Source organism: Triticum urartu, chromosome 6, assembly GCF_003073215.2.
Source record: "Triticum urartu cultivar G1812 chromosome 6, Tu2.1, whole genome shotgun sequence".
Lineage (NCBI taxonomy): Eukaryota > Viridiplantae > Streptophyta > Magnoliopsida > Poales > Poaceae > Triticum > Triticum urartu.
Window position 1 is genome coordinate 501,422,924 of NC_053027.1, and position 13,837 is coordinate 501,436,760.

Below are 13,837 nucleotides of genomic sequence, written 5' to 3' on the forward strand. Positions count from 1 at the left end.
GTCGAAATTGCAGTGGTAGAAACGTATTCCATCATTGTTGTTTCATTTTGTGGGGATTGGTAGAGTGTAGAGACACGACCAACCGAACCATCCCCGAGACTCCGAGAACCCTCGGAAGTCAGATCCGGGATCTTCGTGCCTCACCAAGTCCGCGAGGCCACCAACCGAACTGCTCTAGTCTGGTCCGGTCTGCCTCGCCTTTCTTTTGGTCGCTTGATGAATGGAATATATACTGAGAGGACACGTTTGTTGGCGAGAGAAATACTGGTAGTACCATGCAAGTTGGGTTTTGCAGCTCGTTTTTGTTTCTTTTCGCGACAGTTTACCAGCTCCTTTTGTAAAGAAAACTAAACCCGAATTCTTTTATTATTAGTAGATCCTCTAGTTCTTGGGAATCTGTGATTCCAGATTTTATTTCTTATTATCTTGTAAACGACATGTGTATTATTTGAGAAATAAAGTTTTTTACCCGTCAAAAAAACCCGAGGAATGATTTACACCATACGTTCCCTAAAGAAAAAGATTTACACCGTACATTGAGCTGCCCTGTCCGCACCTGCTTGAAAGTGAAATGTCTTTTTTTTAACACAGTACAACTTGAAAGTGAAATCTGAACGTTGACTTACTACTGCTGGACGGGACGGTGGGAACGTTACTGGCTTGCACGCGAAGGTGTTTCCCACCCATGCGATCGGATCGGACTCGTTCTGGTCTGGGCACATGCTTGCTTGCAGTATAATTTCTCTTGTAAACGACAGACAGCACCATCACTATCCAGGCGGAGGATCGTACGACTACCACTGGCGTGCCGACTCGCTCGCACGATCACACCTCATCATTGCCCTGGACGCGACGAAAAGAAAGAGAGACGTGGTCCCTCCAGCATGACCGGACCGCGCATCAGCACGCAGAGAGAGCATTCATAGATCCCTAGCTGTTCGACCAGACTCTCACCTGCAGTTCCTGTACCGCATGGCACCACGCGGTGCGCATGTGGTCCTGCTTGGGTCCAGAGCCACTCGTGAGCAGATGCGGATTAGGATTAGCACGGTCCAGTCACCACCACGCCCCCATGGCCCCATGTCCATATGTTCCAACCACCGCTTCTGTAGTCCTGACGTGCATGGTTACCATCCCTTAATGCTCCAATTGACACGGGTAAAGATTATACAGCAGTCCCCTCAGCAACAAAAAAAAAGATTATACAACAACTTAAATGCTGGTGTTTTGCTATATCGGGAGATCGCGATTAACAAAGAAGAAAAACAACTCATCCAGTAAATAAAGGGCGCAAAACAACGATAGAAACTCAAAATGTTATCTTTATTACACACCGACACAGGCAATACTATAGCATCATTGTGGTCTGGAAACATTGGAGGGCTATAATGAAAAAAAATACTAAATTGAGTTGAAGTCCAAGGAATTAGTGCCATACAACAACTGAAACTTTCTGGTGCTACTTACACCTGGGTCAGGCTCTTGCAGAGCTGGAGCAAATTTGTAGCTCAGCGTTGCAATGTTGGAAAATTGGGGAATCCCCGGTAGTACCAGCTACAGGAAAACTTGGAATTTGTCGTTTGACTTGATATTTTGCTATTTGTACAGGATCACTGAGAGGCTGTATAAATAGGCTCTGGGCGAAAAATGGGGGCCGACTTCCTGTCACTAAATAGGCAGCCTATTGATTTTACAAACAACACTTTGCTACTGTAACATGTCAGTTGCCAAACCCAAACGGCGATTTTGTCCTGCTGCCATCTTCACCATACTGTTCGTTCCATTTTCTTAATTCGTTCATACTTGTTGCGTTATGAGAAATAGACGGGCTTACCTGCATAGGGGATACCAATGTAAGAGTAGTAGTGGGAAACACAAAACTTGGCGATTTTAGGAAAATTGATGAGCCTACATACCTTGGCTTTTGCCTGTATAAAATCATCCAATACAAGGGGTCTTAAGTGAGTGCTGTTGCTACTCACACGTCCCTACAGAAGACAGTAAACATGCGAGGAATTAAGAGATGCACACAAGTTTTGATGATTATGAACATGTTCGCATCAAGCCGACAGTTAAAAGGGCATAACTACCTTCTTTTCTTCTTCTAGAAGTTCCTGAACTGGCCTGTATGCTGAAGCTATGCATAGGTTCTGCACATTAAACATTTGAATGATTGCACACAAAAAAGAACAAAAACAGAACGGTTTCACTTTCATTCAACTACAGGGAAGAAGGTAATGAAAGCTCTTGTTTAATACCTTCAGATCACTTCCTGAATAACCTTCTGTCGCATTAGCAAGTTCATCGAATTTAAAATCAGATTCTAAGTTTTCTTTAGCCAGTAAAATCTTGAGAATTTTCTTTCGGTTTTCCGCATCTGGAAGGCCAACATATATCCTGTACAGAATGAAACAGGTGAACACCTTGCTAGATCAGCATAGCTTGTTTGAAAGCAAAGAGCACAAGAACGTATATTACCGTCTAGGTAAACGCCGTATAACAGCATCGTCTAAATCAAATGGACGATTCGTAGCACCAAGAATAAGGATCCGTTGGTTCTCTTTGGACCTTAGACCATCCCAAGCTGCCATAAATTCATTCCGCATCTTCCTTGTTGCTTCATGCTCAAGTGCACCCCCTCTGGCGCCAAGTAAGCTGTCAACCTGACATATCAGATGAAATTGCATCATACCAAGAGATTGTTCATAACCAAGGCAGTGGTAAGCATTTTCCTATTGAAATGAACATACCTCGTCTACAAATATGATGACAGGAGCTAGTCGGCTAGCAAAAGAGAAAAGTGCCTTCGTCAACTTCTCAGCATCTCCAAACCACTGTAAAAGAAAATAGAGCAGTGAGATTTTTGCTTTGAAATAAGCTTGTAGCTGTATGGGATAGTGCAGGTGGATGATCCCATCTTCCAAGGGATCATACAAATCCTTTGTTTGTTCACTGTTGCAAGGGCATATAAGGTCCAAGTATCACAATTTAGCACCTTATGGGAACAGAACAAAAGAACATTATCATGAGTTCCTTCCATCCACCTATCACCAAATTATTCATATCATACATTCAATCAAACACAAGGATGTGCTTTCATCCTGCATCATCGGCTCATCGCATGCTCCAAACACACAGTACAAAGTGAACTAATGGTGTGAACCCTTCAGCATGGTCCAGATTCATAGACAGAAACTTCATGCACTTGATGACCCATCAAATCAGTAGGTTCCCTCATTTCATGTAAGAGAACATGCAACTTTTCAACAAGCAGTACAAAAGAAATACCTCAGTCAGTTAAGTAACATACTCCCTCGACCCTCCATTCACAAATGTAAGTTGTTCTAACTTTTTTATGAATCGGATGTATATAGACATGTTTTAGTGTGTTTGTTCACTCATTTCAGTCCGTATGTAGTCCATATTGAAATATCCAAAACATCTTATATTTGTGAACGGAGGGAGTAGTTTATAGTTTACAAGAAAAATTAACCAGACAAGTGTGTTTCCAATTATTGTCTGTCAACCAGGATTTTACATCCAGTTCAGGCGAGCTCTGGTTGGGGACAGATGGGTCGCATGGCTTAGTTTAGTTCAAAGGTTGATGGAGGTCACCTTATCTAACGAGCCTGATTCTTTCCGATGGAGATTAAGCTTCTTCGGGTGTGTGCCTAGGTGGGGTGGAGCCCAATACTGCGGCGCAAATTCGTGTGGGAGTATGTGCATTACTTTGGGCTATTTGGAACTGTCGAAATGATTTTGTGTTTAACAAAACAAAGATTCAAAAAAGATTGTAAGTTATCTACAGAGCGTCTGGATGGATCCTTACATGGTCATTACTTCACCATGTGGACGTGAGGGAACTTATTGCCTGTGGGTGCAACCCTTGGGAGACGGTAGCACAGGATACGTACAACTGATTTGGATGGCGATCCAGTACTAGGATATGTGTGTAGGCATTTTATCCTATTTTGGCCGATTGTGGCTTTTGGACTTGTAATTTTGTTTTTGCTTTTGTTGGAGATTGTTACTCGGAACTTTCTAATAAATGGCTTTGTGCATCAAATGATGCAGAGGCCGGGGTATTCCTCCTTCACCCCCCCCCCCCCCCCCCCCCCCCCAAAAAAAAAAAAACAGGATTTCGTAAAATTCAAAACAGTTGACCTAGCTTGCAACTAGTAAAACCTACTCCAATATGGTAACTTTCTCTTGCAACTAGTAAAACCTCCTTTTGCAACTATTAAATTTTCTTTGAGCTTGCCTAACAGTATGAATTTCAATTTTGAACTGTGCCTGCTGTTTAAACAAAGTTAAAGGTCCAATATGGTAACTTTCATGAAGGTTAGCCCCAAATACCCATCAAAAAACATGGTTAGCCAGAAAATATATGCCCAGATAGAAAGAAAGAAAATTCATACTGTAATCTGTTCAAACTTCATGTTAGGTGTTTGTAGTTTCCATAACATGTATTCCCTTCGTCGAGAGTTTTTGACACTAGTGTAGTGTCAAAAACGCTCTTATATTATGGGGCGGAGGGAGTAATACACATTATCTCTAAGATCTTTTCTGCAATGAAAATATATGAGCAAGTCAATCAAATTACCTTTGATGTCAATGTAGAACCGGTTATGCTGATAAAATTTGCCCCAGCTTCAGTCGCGAGTGCCTTTGCCAAGAGTGTTTTTCCTGTGCCAGGAGGACCAAAAAGCAAAACACCTTTGCAGGGCTGAAAAGGGTCCAGGTATATAGAAGTCATAAGAGAAATTCAGCTAAGCTCATTCAAGTATCAAAATTTCCAATATGACGAATATTAAAAGCTACAGCTATTGATACACGCAAATTCTTAACGGTTCAGTGAACTGAACTCGAATATTATGTTTTTCTTTTTTTCGAACCATGCAGGAGAACTGCATGTGATCTATTATAGGAGAAGAAAATCACCAGGGTAAAGAACCCCGAAGTACAAACATAGACACGACCTGGGAGGCAGTGGCGGAGCCAGCTCATACTTAGAGCCTGGGCAAGATATACGTGATGCCAAGTTAATTAGATTTTGCCCAAACAAACTGTAAGTAAACCATTTGTTTACTACTAGAGCTCCATGCACATGCACCATGGGAGCCCGGGCAGCAGCCCCGGCTCGCCGGGTGCTGTCTCCGCCACTGCTGGGAGGGTAACGAGCCAGCGCCCCACACACACACCACTGACTGAAAACTACACAAGCTACAGGGGGTAGCAACTAGCAAGGACAAAAAAAGATCAATGAATGTGCCTAAGAACCGTAATAATACTAGTGATGGTTTCAATTGCAGAATCCGAGCATTTGGTTTAAATATTAAACTTCAAAAGTTAATTGTAAATCAATCATGCTCGTGAAATTAAATATGTTTTTCATGATCAATTACACACTCAACAGAAACTAGCATAGGCACTATCCCTAAACACAAACTAGCATAAGCATACATAAGCAGAAACAGAAACTAGCATTTAGCAGATTAACATTTAAGTGATCAACAATAGCCCAATTTTTGCTATGGATCAACTAGCACAAACGATATGAGCCTACAGATGCATGCAACCAGGTAAACCACCACCGGAGTTTGGCGGATTTAACATTTAAGAGATCGAGATTCAATTTTCTGGCTGGGTCAACTGAAAGGATATGAACCAACAGATGTGCACAACCAGATAAACCTTGTTTACACTTGTTAGTTATACTGATACTTGTTTAATACATGGTATGAAATAGATGCTTCAAAGCGGATGGAAATAGTTTAGGATAGTTCCGTAACCTCACTTTTCTCTACTAGACTAACAGTCGGAAAAGATTTATTCAGTAACGTCTACATCCACATCATATGATCACTAACTACAGATGATGACATTTAAAATTAACTCATGAGTGCCACCTTGATTTTTACGATATTAAGCAAATATATCTATATTCTGCAAGAAGTCATTGCCACCTTGATTTTCACAATATTAAGCAACTCCTGTCTAGAAGACAGTAATGACTCAAATGCAACATGGGTCCCATTAGCATGCCGACAAAAAAGGTGATGTGGTGGTCTCGCAGGAAAGGAAGTTGTACCCTTAATAAATTGCCGTGAGAAAAAAGCTCTGGTCTCCTCATTGGAAGAGCAACGAGCTCATCCAGTGTCCTCTTGACATCCTCAAGCGCGCCAATATCATCGAATTTCACTCCAATTTCATCAGGAGGTACAACAGAAGATATGAAATTGCGTTCGTACTCATCTTTTGCCAAATTCTGTAGATAGGAGACTTATCAGTTTGGATAGGCATATAGGAACAGCAGCTAGTGGCTACGGTTGCAGTAGCAGAAAAGAAAGGTGGGGAAGCTAACTAAGCTAGCAAAATACCTTGAGATTTTGAGAAAGATTCTTAGATTTAGTAACCTGCTCCTTCAGCCTCTCGATGGCTAAATCAAGACTTCACAAAATTGCAAACAATAGTAAAATGTCAGAAAAAAAAAGATCAAATACACAATTATGCTATTGCGGTTCAAATTGAAGTTAAGTACCTCTCACGTGGAATGGTTAATCTCTCACCCTCAATAGAGGGAAGAACTGTTGATGACAGATAATGACTTCTAGCCCATCCAATAACTTTCGCCGCTTCTGCAATGTGCAATACACTCATTGAGTACTCATCTTACCTCACCTCCACCTTAGAACTGGTGATGGAAATTTATTCCCGTCGAGTAGTGGAGGAACAAATAAGATCAAATTTAGTATTCATAGCCCGTCAAAAGAGTCTGTTAATCTACTTTCCCCTTTCAACTGAAGTCCAGCATAGAAATCAATTCAAAAGGACAAGATGTTCCCACCTGTAACCAGCCAACTACAGCCAGTTACTATAAATCGCAATGTAGCCTTCCAAAGAAAAAAATTATCTGGTTTACCTCCATGGATTCATCATTCAATCAATCATCAAACTATAAGTACATGTAGAAACATTATATTTCCGGGCAAACAGACTTCACTACAAGGTTTCTATAGTACTAGGATAGTAAGACTGGTAACCAACCAGAGGCCAAATACTGACAACTAGGTGAAACCAGGATTAGTTTCGAAGAAACTAGGTGGCCGGACACCTAGGTGAAATCAGGATTAATTTCGAAGAAACTAGGTGGCTGGACGGCACGTAGTAGGAGAAGAGAAAGTAGAACATAGGTTAGCAATGATGAACAGGAGATAATAGACTGATTAACTTGTCATCATACACAGAGTGTCGCTTACATAGGAGGCTTACTTCATTACTTGACCCCTAAGTGGTACTAATCCGATCTCTATCAATATTTTGTGTCCTCCATTTTTAAATAATATTCCGCATTTATTTGGATATATTAACTAAGCCCTATATCTGTGCATATAACATAATTTCAGTTACTCCCTCCGTCACAGTTTACACGGCGCCGTGTAAACTGTGACGGAGGGAGTACTTGGAGTTATTCAGAGCCAGGGTTGTGGGCTTGTGGCACTGGCAGTTGCACTTCATTGGCAACAATAATAGTTTACATGAACAGCCATAGAACTATTCCCCAAAACACAACACTAACAGAGTATCAAATGGTTGATAATAGTTCAAACAAAATTTTCAAAAGGAAGGAATATTCTAAATGTGTATGTAAGACACCAGCGTATAAGATGGTGTTTGGTATCAGCCACATGAAAAATGAAAATACTACCTCCTGGAGAATCCTAGTTCAGGATGACCTGCTTTTACATCCCCATAGGCTCAAAATGGAGCCTAAACTGCCATTGAAGGCTTAGATTTGCTCCCTAACACGATTCTGTTGTGCATAAGTTTATTATGCTTTGGATCTGTTGTAAATACCACTATAAATTTTTCGAACATCTATAAATTTTTACTGTCAGGGACTCCCCTACTGTTTTTGGTCAAACAAATTGCACAAAAATACAGGATGCCTGAGCTGAAGCATGTTAGCATACATACTTTGCTTTGTCAAAACGACACCATCAGACTTCACATGCATAAGCTCCACGCATGATAGTTCATTCTCTTCAAGAACCTGCATTGGTTAATCACAATTTACAGGAAGTACATAAGAAAACAGAAGTCCAGGAACATTTCCTACAAGAAAATATTTGCACGAAATTAAATGACCACACAAGCACTGTAACCAGACCTTGTGTAATTCAACGAGGTTATGCCTTGAAATAATAATTTTCCTATCCTCTTCAATCTGGTTATTGAAAACTCTTAGTTGCTCACCTTCCTGTAATAAAATAAACAAAAGACAAGAGTCAGGAGTTTCCCCCACTTGATGAATGTTCTAGGCACAGCAGGTCATGGATTTAACCAAAAACACTGTGATGGCATAATCACATGTTTATGGAGGACCCTCTCATTTATTCGTTTTGCATCGGACAACTTCATATTTATTTCGATTAGCAAAAGAATCTTACCTCTGGAAGGGGAACAACGAAACTGTTTGTGAAGATCTTTGCTATATCACTGGGTCTTGAATCGTTTTGTACTTTTAGCCAACGCTTCAGGGACGATGGCTGGATATAGACATTTTAGGTAATTACGTACCAATTTTAGAATATGAGATGGCAACATTACATATATACAAGTGCTTTTGGACAGTATAAAGCAAAAGAAAAATAAGGCTATTGATAAAACTTATGCCTATTTTCTATTGAGCTTTTATAGTTATGCTTATACTGCAATTTATGCTTCATAAGGAGCTAGCTAGTAGTTTTGGTTTTAGTAGCAAAATTATAGTTACCTGTGTTCTCTACACATGCTCTACAGAACGCAAAGTGTTTCTCGTCGATCAGCAACTAGAGAAGTTATTTTGTGATTGCACCACATAAAAAAAAGGCCAATATTTGGTGTGTAATTGTAATTTTAGTCAAAACAAACATGTTTTGCAACAGCAAATTGTGTAGTGCAATGCAGAAACTAAAGAAATAACATTATGAGCTTGTGCCTTCTAATATAAGAGCAGATCGCACAAGAAAATACAAAGCTGACGGAGCGAAGTAGTTATTTTCTGATTACGAAAAATATATTCCGGATAATAAGCGTGTACATAATATATGTAATCGAATATCGATAATTACCAGTGAAGACAGGCTTGTGAGATTCTGAAACATCAGTTTCGGCTGTAGATGTCCAAAACAAAAATAAGAACTAAGAAAATGTTTTATCAGTTAAAAGTTAAGCACACGAGAATTCTAAAGCTTACAGGTTCCTTATCCTTGTCCTTGGATACTGCTGCCAGCATGTTCTGCCCACATATCATTACTACTGGTCCGGTGAGTTGGTCAAACATTTTGTCTACCTTTTGGATAAACTCACTTCGATTTGATTTTGGAACTGCTCTAGATAACCACTGGGAACTGTCTGGAAAGTAGACAATGACTGGCTCTAGAGATGGAAGAACCTATTCAAGAATCATAAGCAAGTAAAGGAGCAGGTAAACTTATCAAATGAGACTGGCAAGAAATGAACAAATATTCTGAAGTCTAAGAAAAATATATATGCATGATATATATTTTCACAAATCACCTCACAAAGTGCTTCAATTGCGATATGCCAATCTTCTGATTCAATATCATGGTCATGCGCAATATCTTGAGCTAAATTAAGAGGAAACCAGATGAAGGTGCCTGAAATAATCATATCACACTGTCGATCAACAGAGTAGGGGTATACCATCAACCCAGTAAATAGATGGTTTTGCATTTTCCTCCTTGCTATTTTCGTCACCATCATGCAGCTTCTCTGCAGGAGGGTCAAATATGACAGCTACTTGATCCCCATTGATCTCGTATACTTCTCCCCGCTGCCCATTTGACAGAGTCCTGCAATACGTAAAGTTAGAAACAGTCTTTTATCATAAAACCGAGAATGTGTACAGGCAAAAAAGTAAGAGAAAACACACTACATTTGCTTATTTTATAGGATACATGGTAAGCAACACCAAAGGTAAATAACCCTACACTAGACAAATATGACAGTAAATACAGAAAGAGTGCCAATTCAACTAAGTTACTAAGACATATTTTTCTTGACGCATTTAATAATAATAATAATAATAATAATAATAATACAGGAAATCCAAAACATGAAATTCAGATTACAATGTTGCCTTGGGACTCAGAACTACCAAGTACCAAAGTCATTTTATCATGTTCCACGCGATAAAGATAGACCCACCCACCTGCCACTAATAAAAGTATACGCATTTCTCGAGCCATCTTGAGTAGGTAATTTCCCCAAAATGATCCTGTGTATATATGGTACATATCAGTGTTAACGTGATGAAGCTCGATTCAGAAGGGAACCACCGTAAAATTAAAAGGTGGTGTAACTTCTGGTATGCAGTACAAATAACAGATAACATGCGCTCCTGAAACCAAGATAGGTGTATTTTTCCAATTTCACCAATACGATGGACAATAATACTGTTACGCTAGATGTGTAGATGGTCAACTCTTAAAACAAATCCACCCACTAACACAAGACCAAACCCGAACTAGTCCATCATGTGCTTGTGTACACCTCACGTGGAGACATATGGAACACGAGTAGATTCACGTGTGTGCTCCCCCCACCCTTCTCAGCACAAAAACACGCACACAACTATGTGCGGCTGCACACATCATGTGTACTTCATGCAGAGCATGAAACCTTATCATGAAAAGCAAATCAAGAGGAATAGAATCAATATTCAGCAATCACCTCTGATCTGCTTCAATAACTGCTGAGGAACCAACATACTTGACTTTATCTCCTGAAAACAAGTATTGGAAAGGAACAACATTAGAATTAAACTTCTGCGTTAAAAAAAGCATAGTTAATACAATCTCCATCCGTAATTAACTGTCACTGAATGAGTGTATCTAGACGCATTTCAGTGTGTAGATACACTCATTTCAGCGACAGTTAATTCCGGACGGAGGGAGTACAATGTAGCATGTATTTCTAATTTGGTTTCAGAGTGTTTACTTCTAAAAAGAAGTCTGAACTCCAGAGTTGGTGACATTTCATTCAGTGGAGCCAATAGAGGCCTGGCTCAAATGTGTGCCAGGTGAAAGGAAATTACAAATGACGATGCAGATAAGCATAACTAGAACTTGCTTCAAGAGAGTAGGCAAGATGTTTGGTCGTAGATCATCAGATAGTAAGACGGTAGACACATTCCCAAGTAATCCAGGTTCAGGATAAAATGCTTTAATCGGATTTAGTATCAGTAAAAAAAGATGTCACACATATACATGTACCTGGCAAAATTTCTATGGTCGCTGAGGGTAGTCCGGGACAAAAAAAATAATTCGAGGTGGCAGCATACCAGAAAAAAAATCATGAATTCATGATGGAGTGAAATATCACATTACCCCTTTGGAAAGGCCTTTTATCTTCCTCTGACGACTTGGCTGTTTCAGGGGATTCTGATGATGTACCTTCTTCTTCACCAACTACTCTCTAGAAGCACAACCAAATGAAAAGCACTATCAACTACATATACATGTAAAACTAACAAGGCAGTATTGAAGGTACATACTAGGAAGCAGAACTAATGGCTTGTCCTAGCTTGATGTTTTCTCAAAGCAAAAGAAGACAATTAAAAAAGAAACAGCAGAAATGGTAGCGCACTGAACTTGAATTTTACTAGGTTAACAATGTTTACTTCTCCAGGAATTAGATATACTGTCTCGAAATTCAATATATTAAAATAGGGAGTGACTCTCAATAGTAAACACTTGAGAGGGTACAGCCATGAGTTTGCAGTCAAATATATACAAGTGTCGCAGTTTTGAACTGGAGTTAGTTCAAAACTGCGACACTTATTATGGATAGGAGGTAGTAGCATTTTTGGTTGCTGTAACCATTTTATTTATAATAAGTTCAAGAAGCAATCCAAAATCAACAGCATATTTTTGAAACATTCTTGAAGCATAATTTCTCATCGACTACAAAATGGTGTTACAATTAAATGGAGATTGTTTATTGTCAGATGCTCCCTGCTTTGCGGACATTAAAAGGAACAAAATCCAAAGTGATTTTCTGAGCAAGAATTACAGTTAAATGAAGATTGTTTATTCTCAGATGCTCCCTGCTTTGCGGACATTAAAAGGAACAAGATACAAAGTGATTTTCTGAACAAGAATTATGAAACCTTCATGGTAGCACAAGACCAAAATATGAGCAAGCGTTTATTTATTGGTACGGTCACACATCAGAATGCAATATATCACCTTGGCAAATTCCTCAATAGTACATGGGACCAGCTTCTTGAGGTCATCCACGGACTTTTTGAGTTCTCCCACAGATTTTAGAGCATCCTCATCATCACTTTCACCTGATTTAGCTTCGTTGCTGCTTGTCCAATCTTCATCACCTTCATCTTCCATCTCAGACTCTGAACCTTCATCTTCTGACTCACCATGCTCATCTTCTTCCTCGCTTTCTGAAGAATCTTCCCCAAAATCCTAACAAGTTAGGATTTATTAGGTTTGCAGCTACCCCTTCACATTTTGTACGCAAGGGTTTTCAGTATCTTACATATGGAGCTAGAACACTGCTGTCCAGGACTAGTAGTGGCACCCGCAACTCATGTGCAAGAGCTCTTACCAATCTCTCTCTGTAGAGTTCGGTTCCTACATCAAACAAATCTCAGAATCCAGCATTTGCATCACTAAGCATCCTCCTATTTACCGGATAATACCTGGCAAGCTCTGGAGCAATATCCTCCCTCCAGAGGATGGTAGCCGAGAGCCATACTCTGACGTGATGCCCTTGTGCCGCAAGTGGGATGCCGTGCACTCTCGCAGCAGCTGCCTTGCATTCTCACTTGCAAATCAAATCAAATAAAACGAATTAGCTTAGTCGTTAGCACACTCATTTAAGCTTTGTTCAAACAAAACATCGAACAGATGGTGTGCGCATCTCACTTGACGTAGTAGGGGAAATTCTGCCATGTGAGGTTTCCCTTCTCCCACGGTACAACGCGGCGCCGGAACTCGATGCGGAATCTCTCCCGCCTGGTGAGGAACGGCGACTCACGCTTCTTGCAGTCGCTGAGGAATCTCTCGCCGCTCAGCCACTCCTGCTGGTCCCTCTCGCCGAGGCGCGCGTGCTCCTGCTCGCTGCACCGTCCGCTGCTCCCTGCCGCCGCCTCCGCTGCCCCGGCGCCCCTCGCCTCCGCGCTGCCTACGCCGCCCTTGGAACCGTAGAACCGGCACAGCCGCCGCCCCGCATCGCACGGCCTCGGCGCCCCGACTGCGCTGAACCTCCGGACGAGGCAACCGCCGCCACTCGTGGAGATTCCTAGAGAGCTGCACTTGCACCAGAGCGGCGGGTGCTGGAGGAGGCAGCGCAACCGCATCGCATGGTGCATCTCGGGCAGCTTCCGAAGCAAATGGGGGGGAGGAATTGGCGGTCTAGGGAACGCTAGGTCGCGGAGTTGGGCGGCGGCGGCGATGAGGACGGGATGGTTCTGTGGGGAGATTGGCAACCGGACCCGTGTGTGCGCGGCGGAGACGGTGGCGCGCGACCGGCCGCGACGGAGGGGAGGGAGACGGAGATACCACGGCAACCGGTTCGGCTAATCCGCATCTCACGCCTTACCGCTCTTGCTTGCGAAGCTGGGAGCTTCTGGGTTGTGAGCCTTTGGGCTGGGCTGCATTCCAAATGGGCTTTTACTGATAACACAGCTGAACCCTGATTTCTTTCCTTTCTTCTTCCCTCTTGTTGTCCTCTTATCAGTCAACACTACATTTTGGTTTGGAACTGTTGGGGTTTGGGGAATGGCCCGGCAGTTCGGGGGCTCTGGACCTCC

At 41.4% G+C, this 13,837-nt stretch overlaps 1 protein-coding gene across 2 annotated transcripts; it reads right to left on the reverse strand.

The window, feature by feature from the left end:
• Window positions 1-1,304: 1,304 nt before the first annotated feature.
• On the reverse strand, window positions 1,305-13,617 carry LOC125514603. 2 transcript variants are annotated; one of them, XM_048679937.1, is made up of 24 exons: window positions 12,951-13,617; window positions 12,725-12,849; window positions 12,562-12,656; window positions 12,255-12,488; window positions 11,394-11,481; window positions 10,738-10,789; window positions 10,217-10,282; window positions 9,709-9,857; window positions 9,562-9,632; window positions 9,239-9,436; window positions 9,114-9,155; window positions 8,451-8,549; window positions 8,171-8,260; window positions 7,978-8,053; window positions 6,542-6,638; window positions 6,381-6,450; window positions 6,092-6,268; window positions 4,604-4,726; window positions 2,751-2,834; window positions 2,479-2,663; window positions 2,259-2,397; window positions 2,091-2,150; window positions 1,917-1,988; window positions 1,305-1,834 (listed from the first exon to the last, which is right to left on the reverse strand). In XM_048679937.1, the coding sequence occupies exons 1-24, from the start codon at window positions 13,394-13,396 to the stop codon at window positions 1,721-1,723; spliced, it is 2,952 nt and encodes a 983-aa protein (XP_048535894.1). In that variant the 5' UTR covers window positions 13,397-13,617; the 3' UTR covers window positions 1,305-1,720. The 2 variants fall into 2 exon arrangements, with proteins under 2 accessions (XP_048535894.1, XP_048535895.1); XM_048679938.1 differs by lacking the exon at window positions 10,217-10,282.
• Window positions 13,618-13,837: the final 220 nt, after the last annotated feature.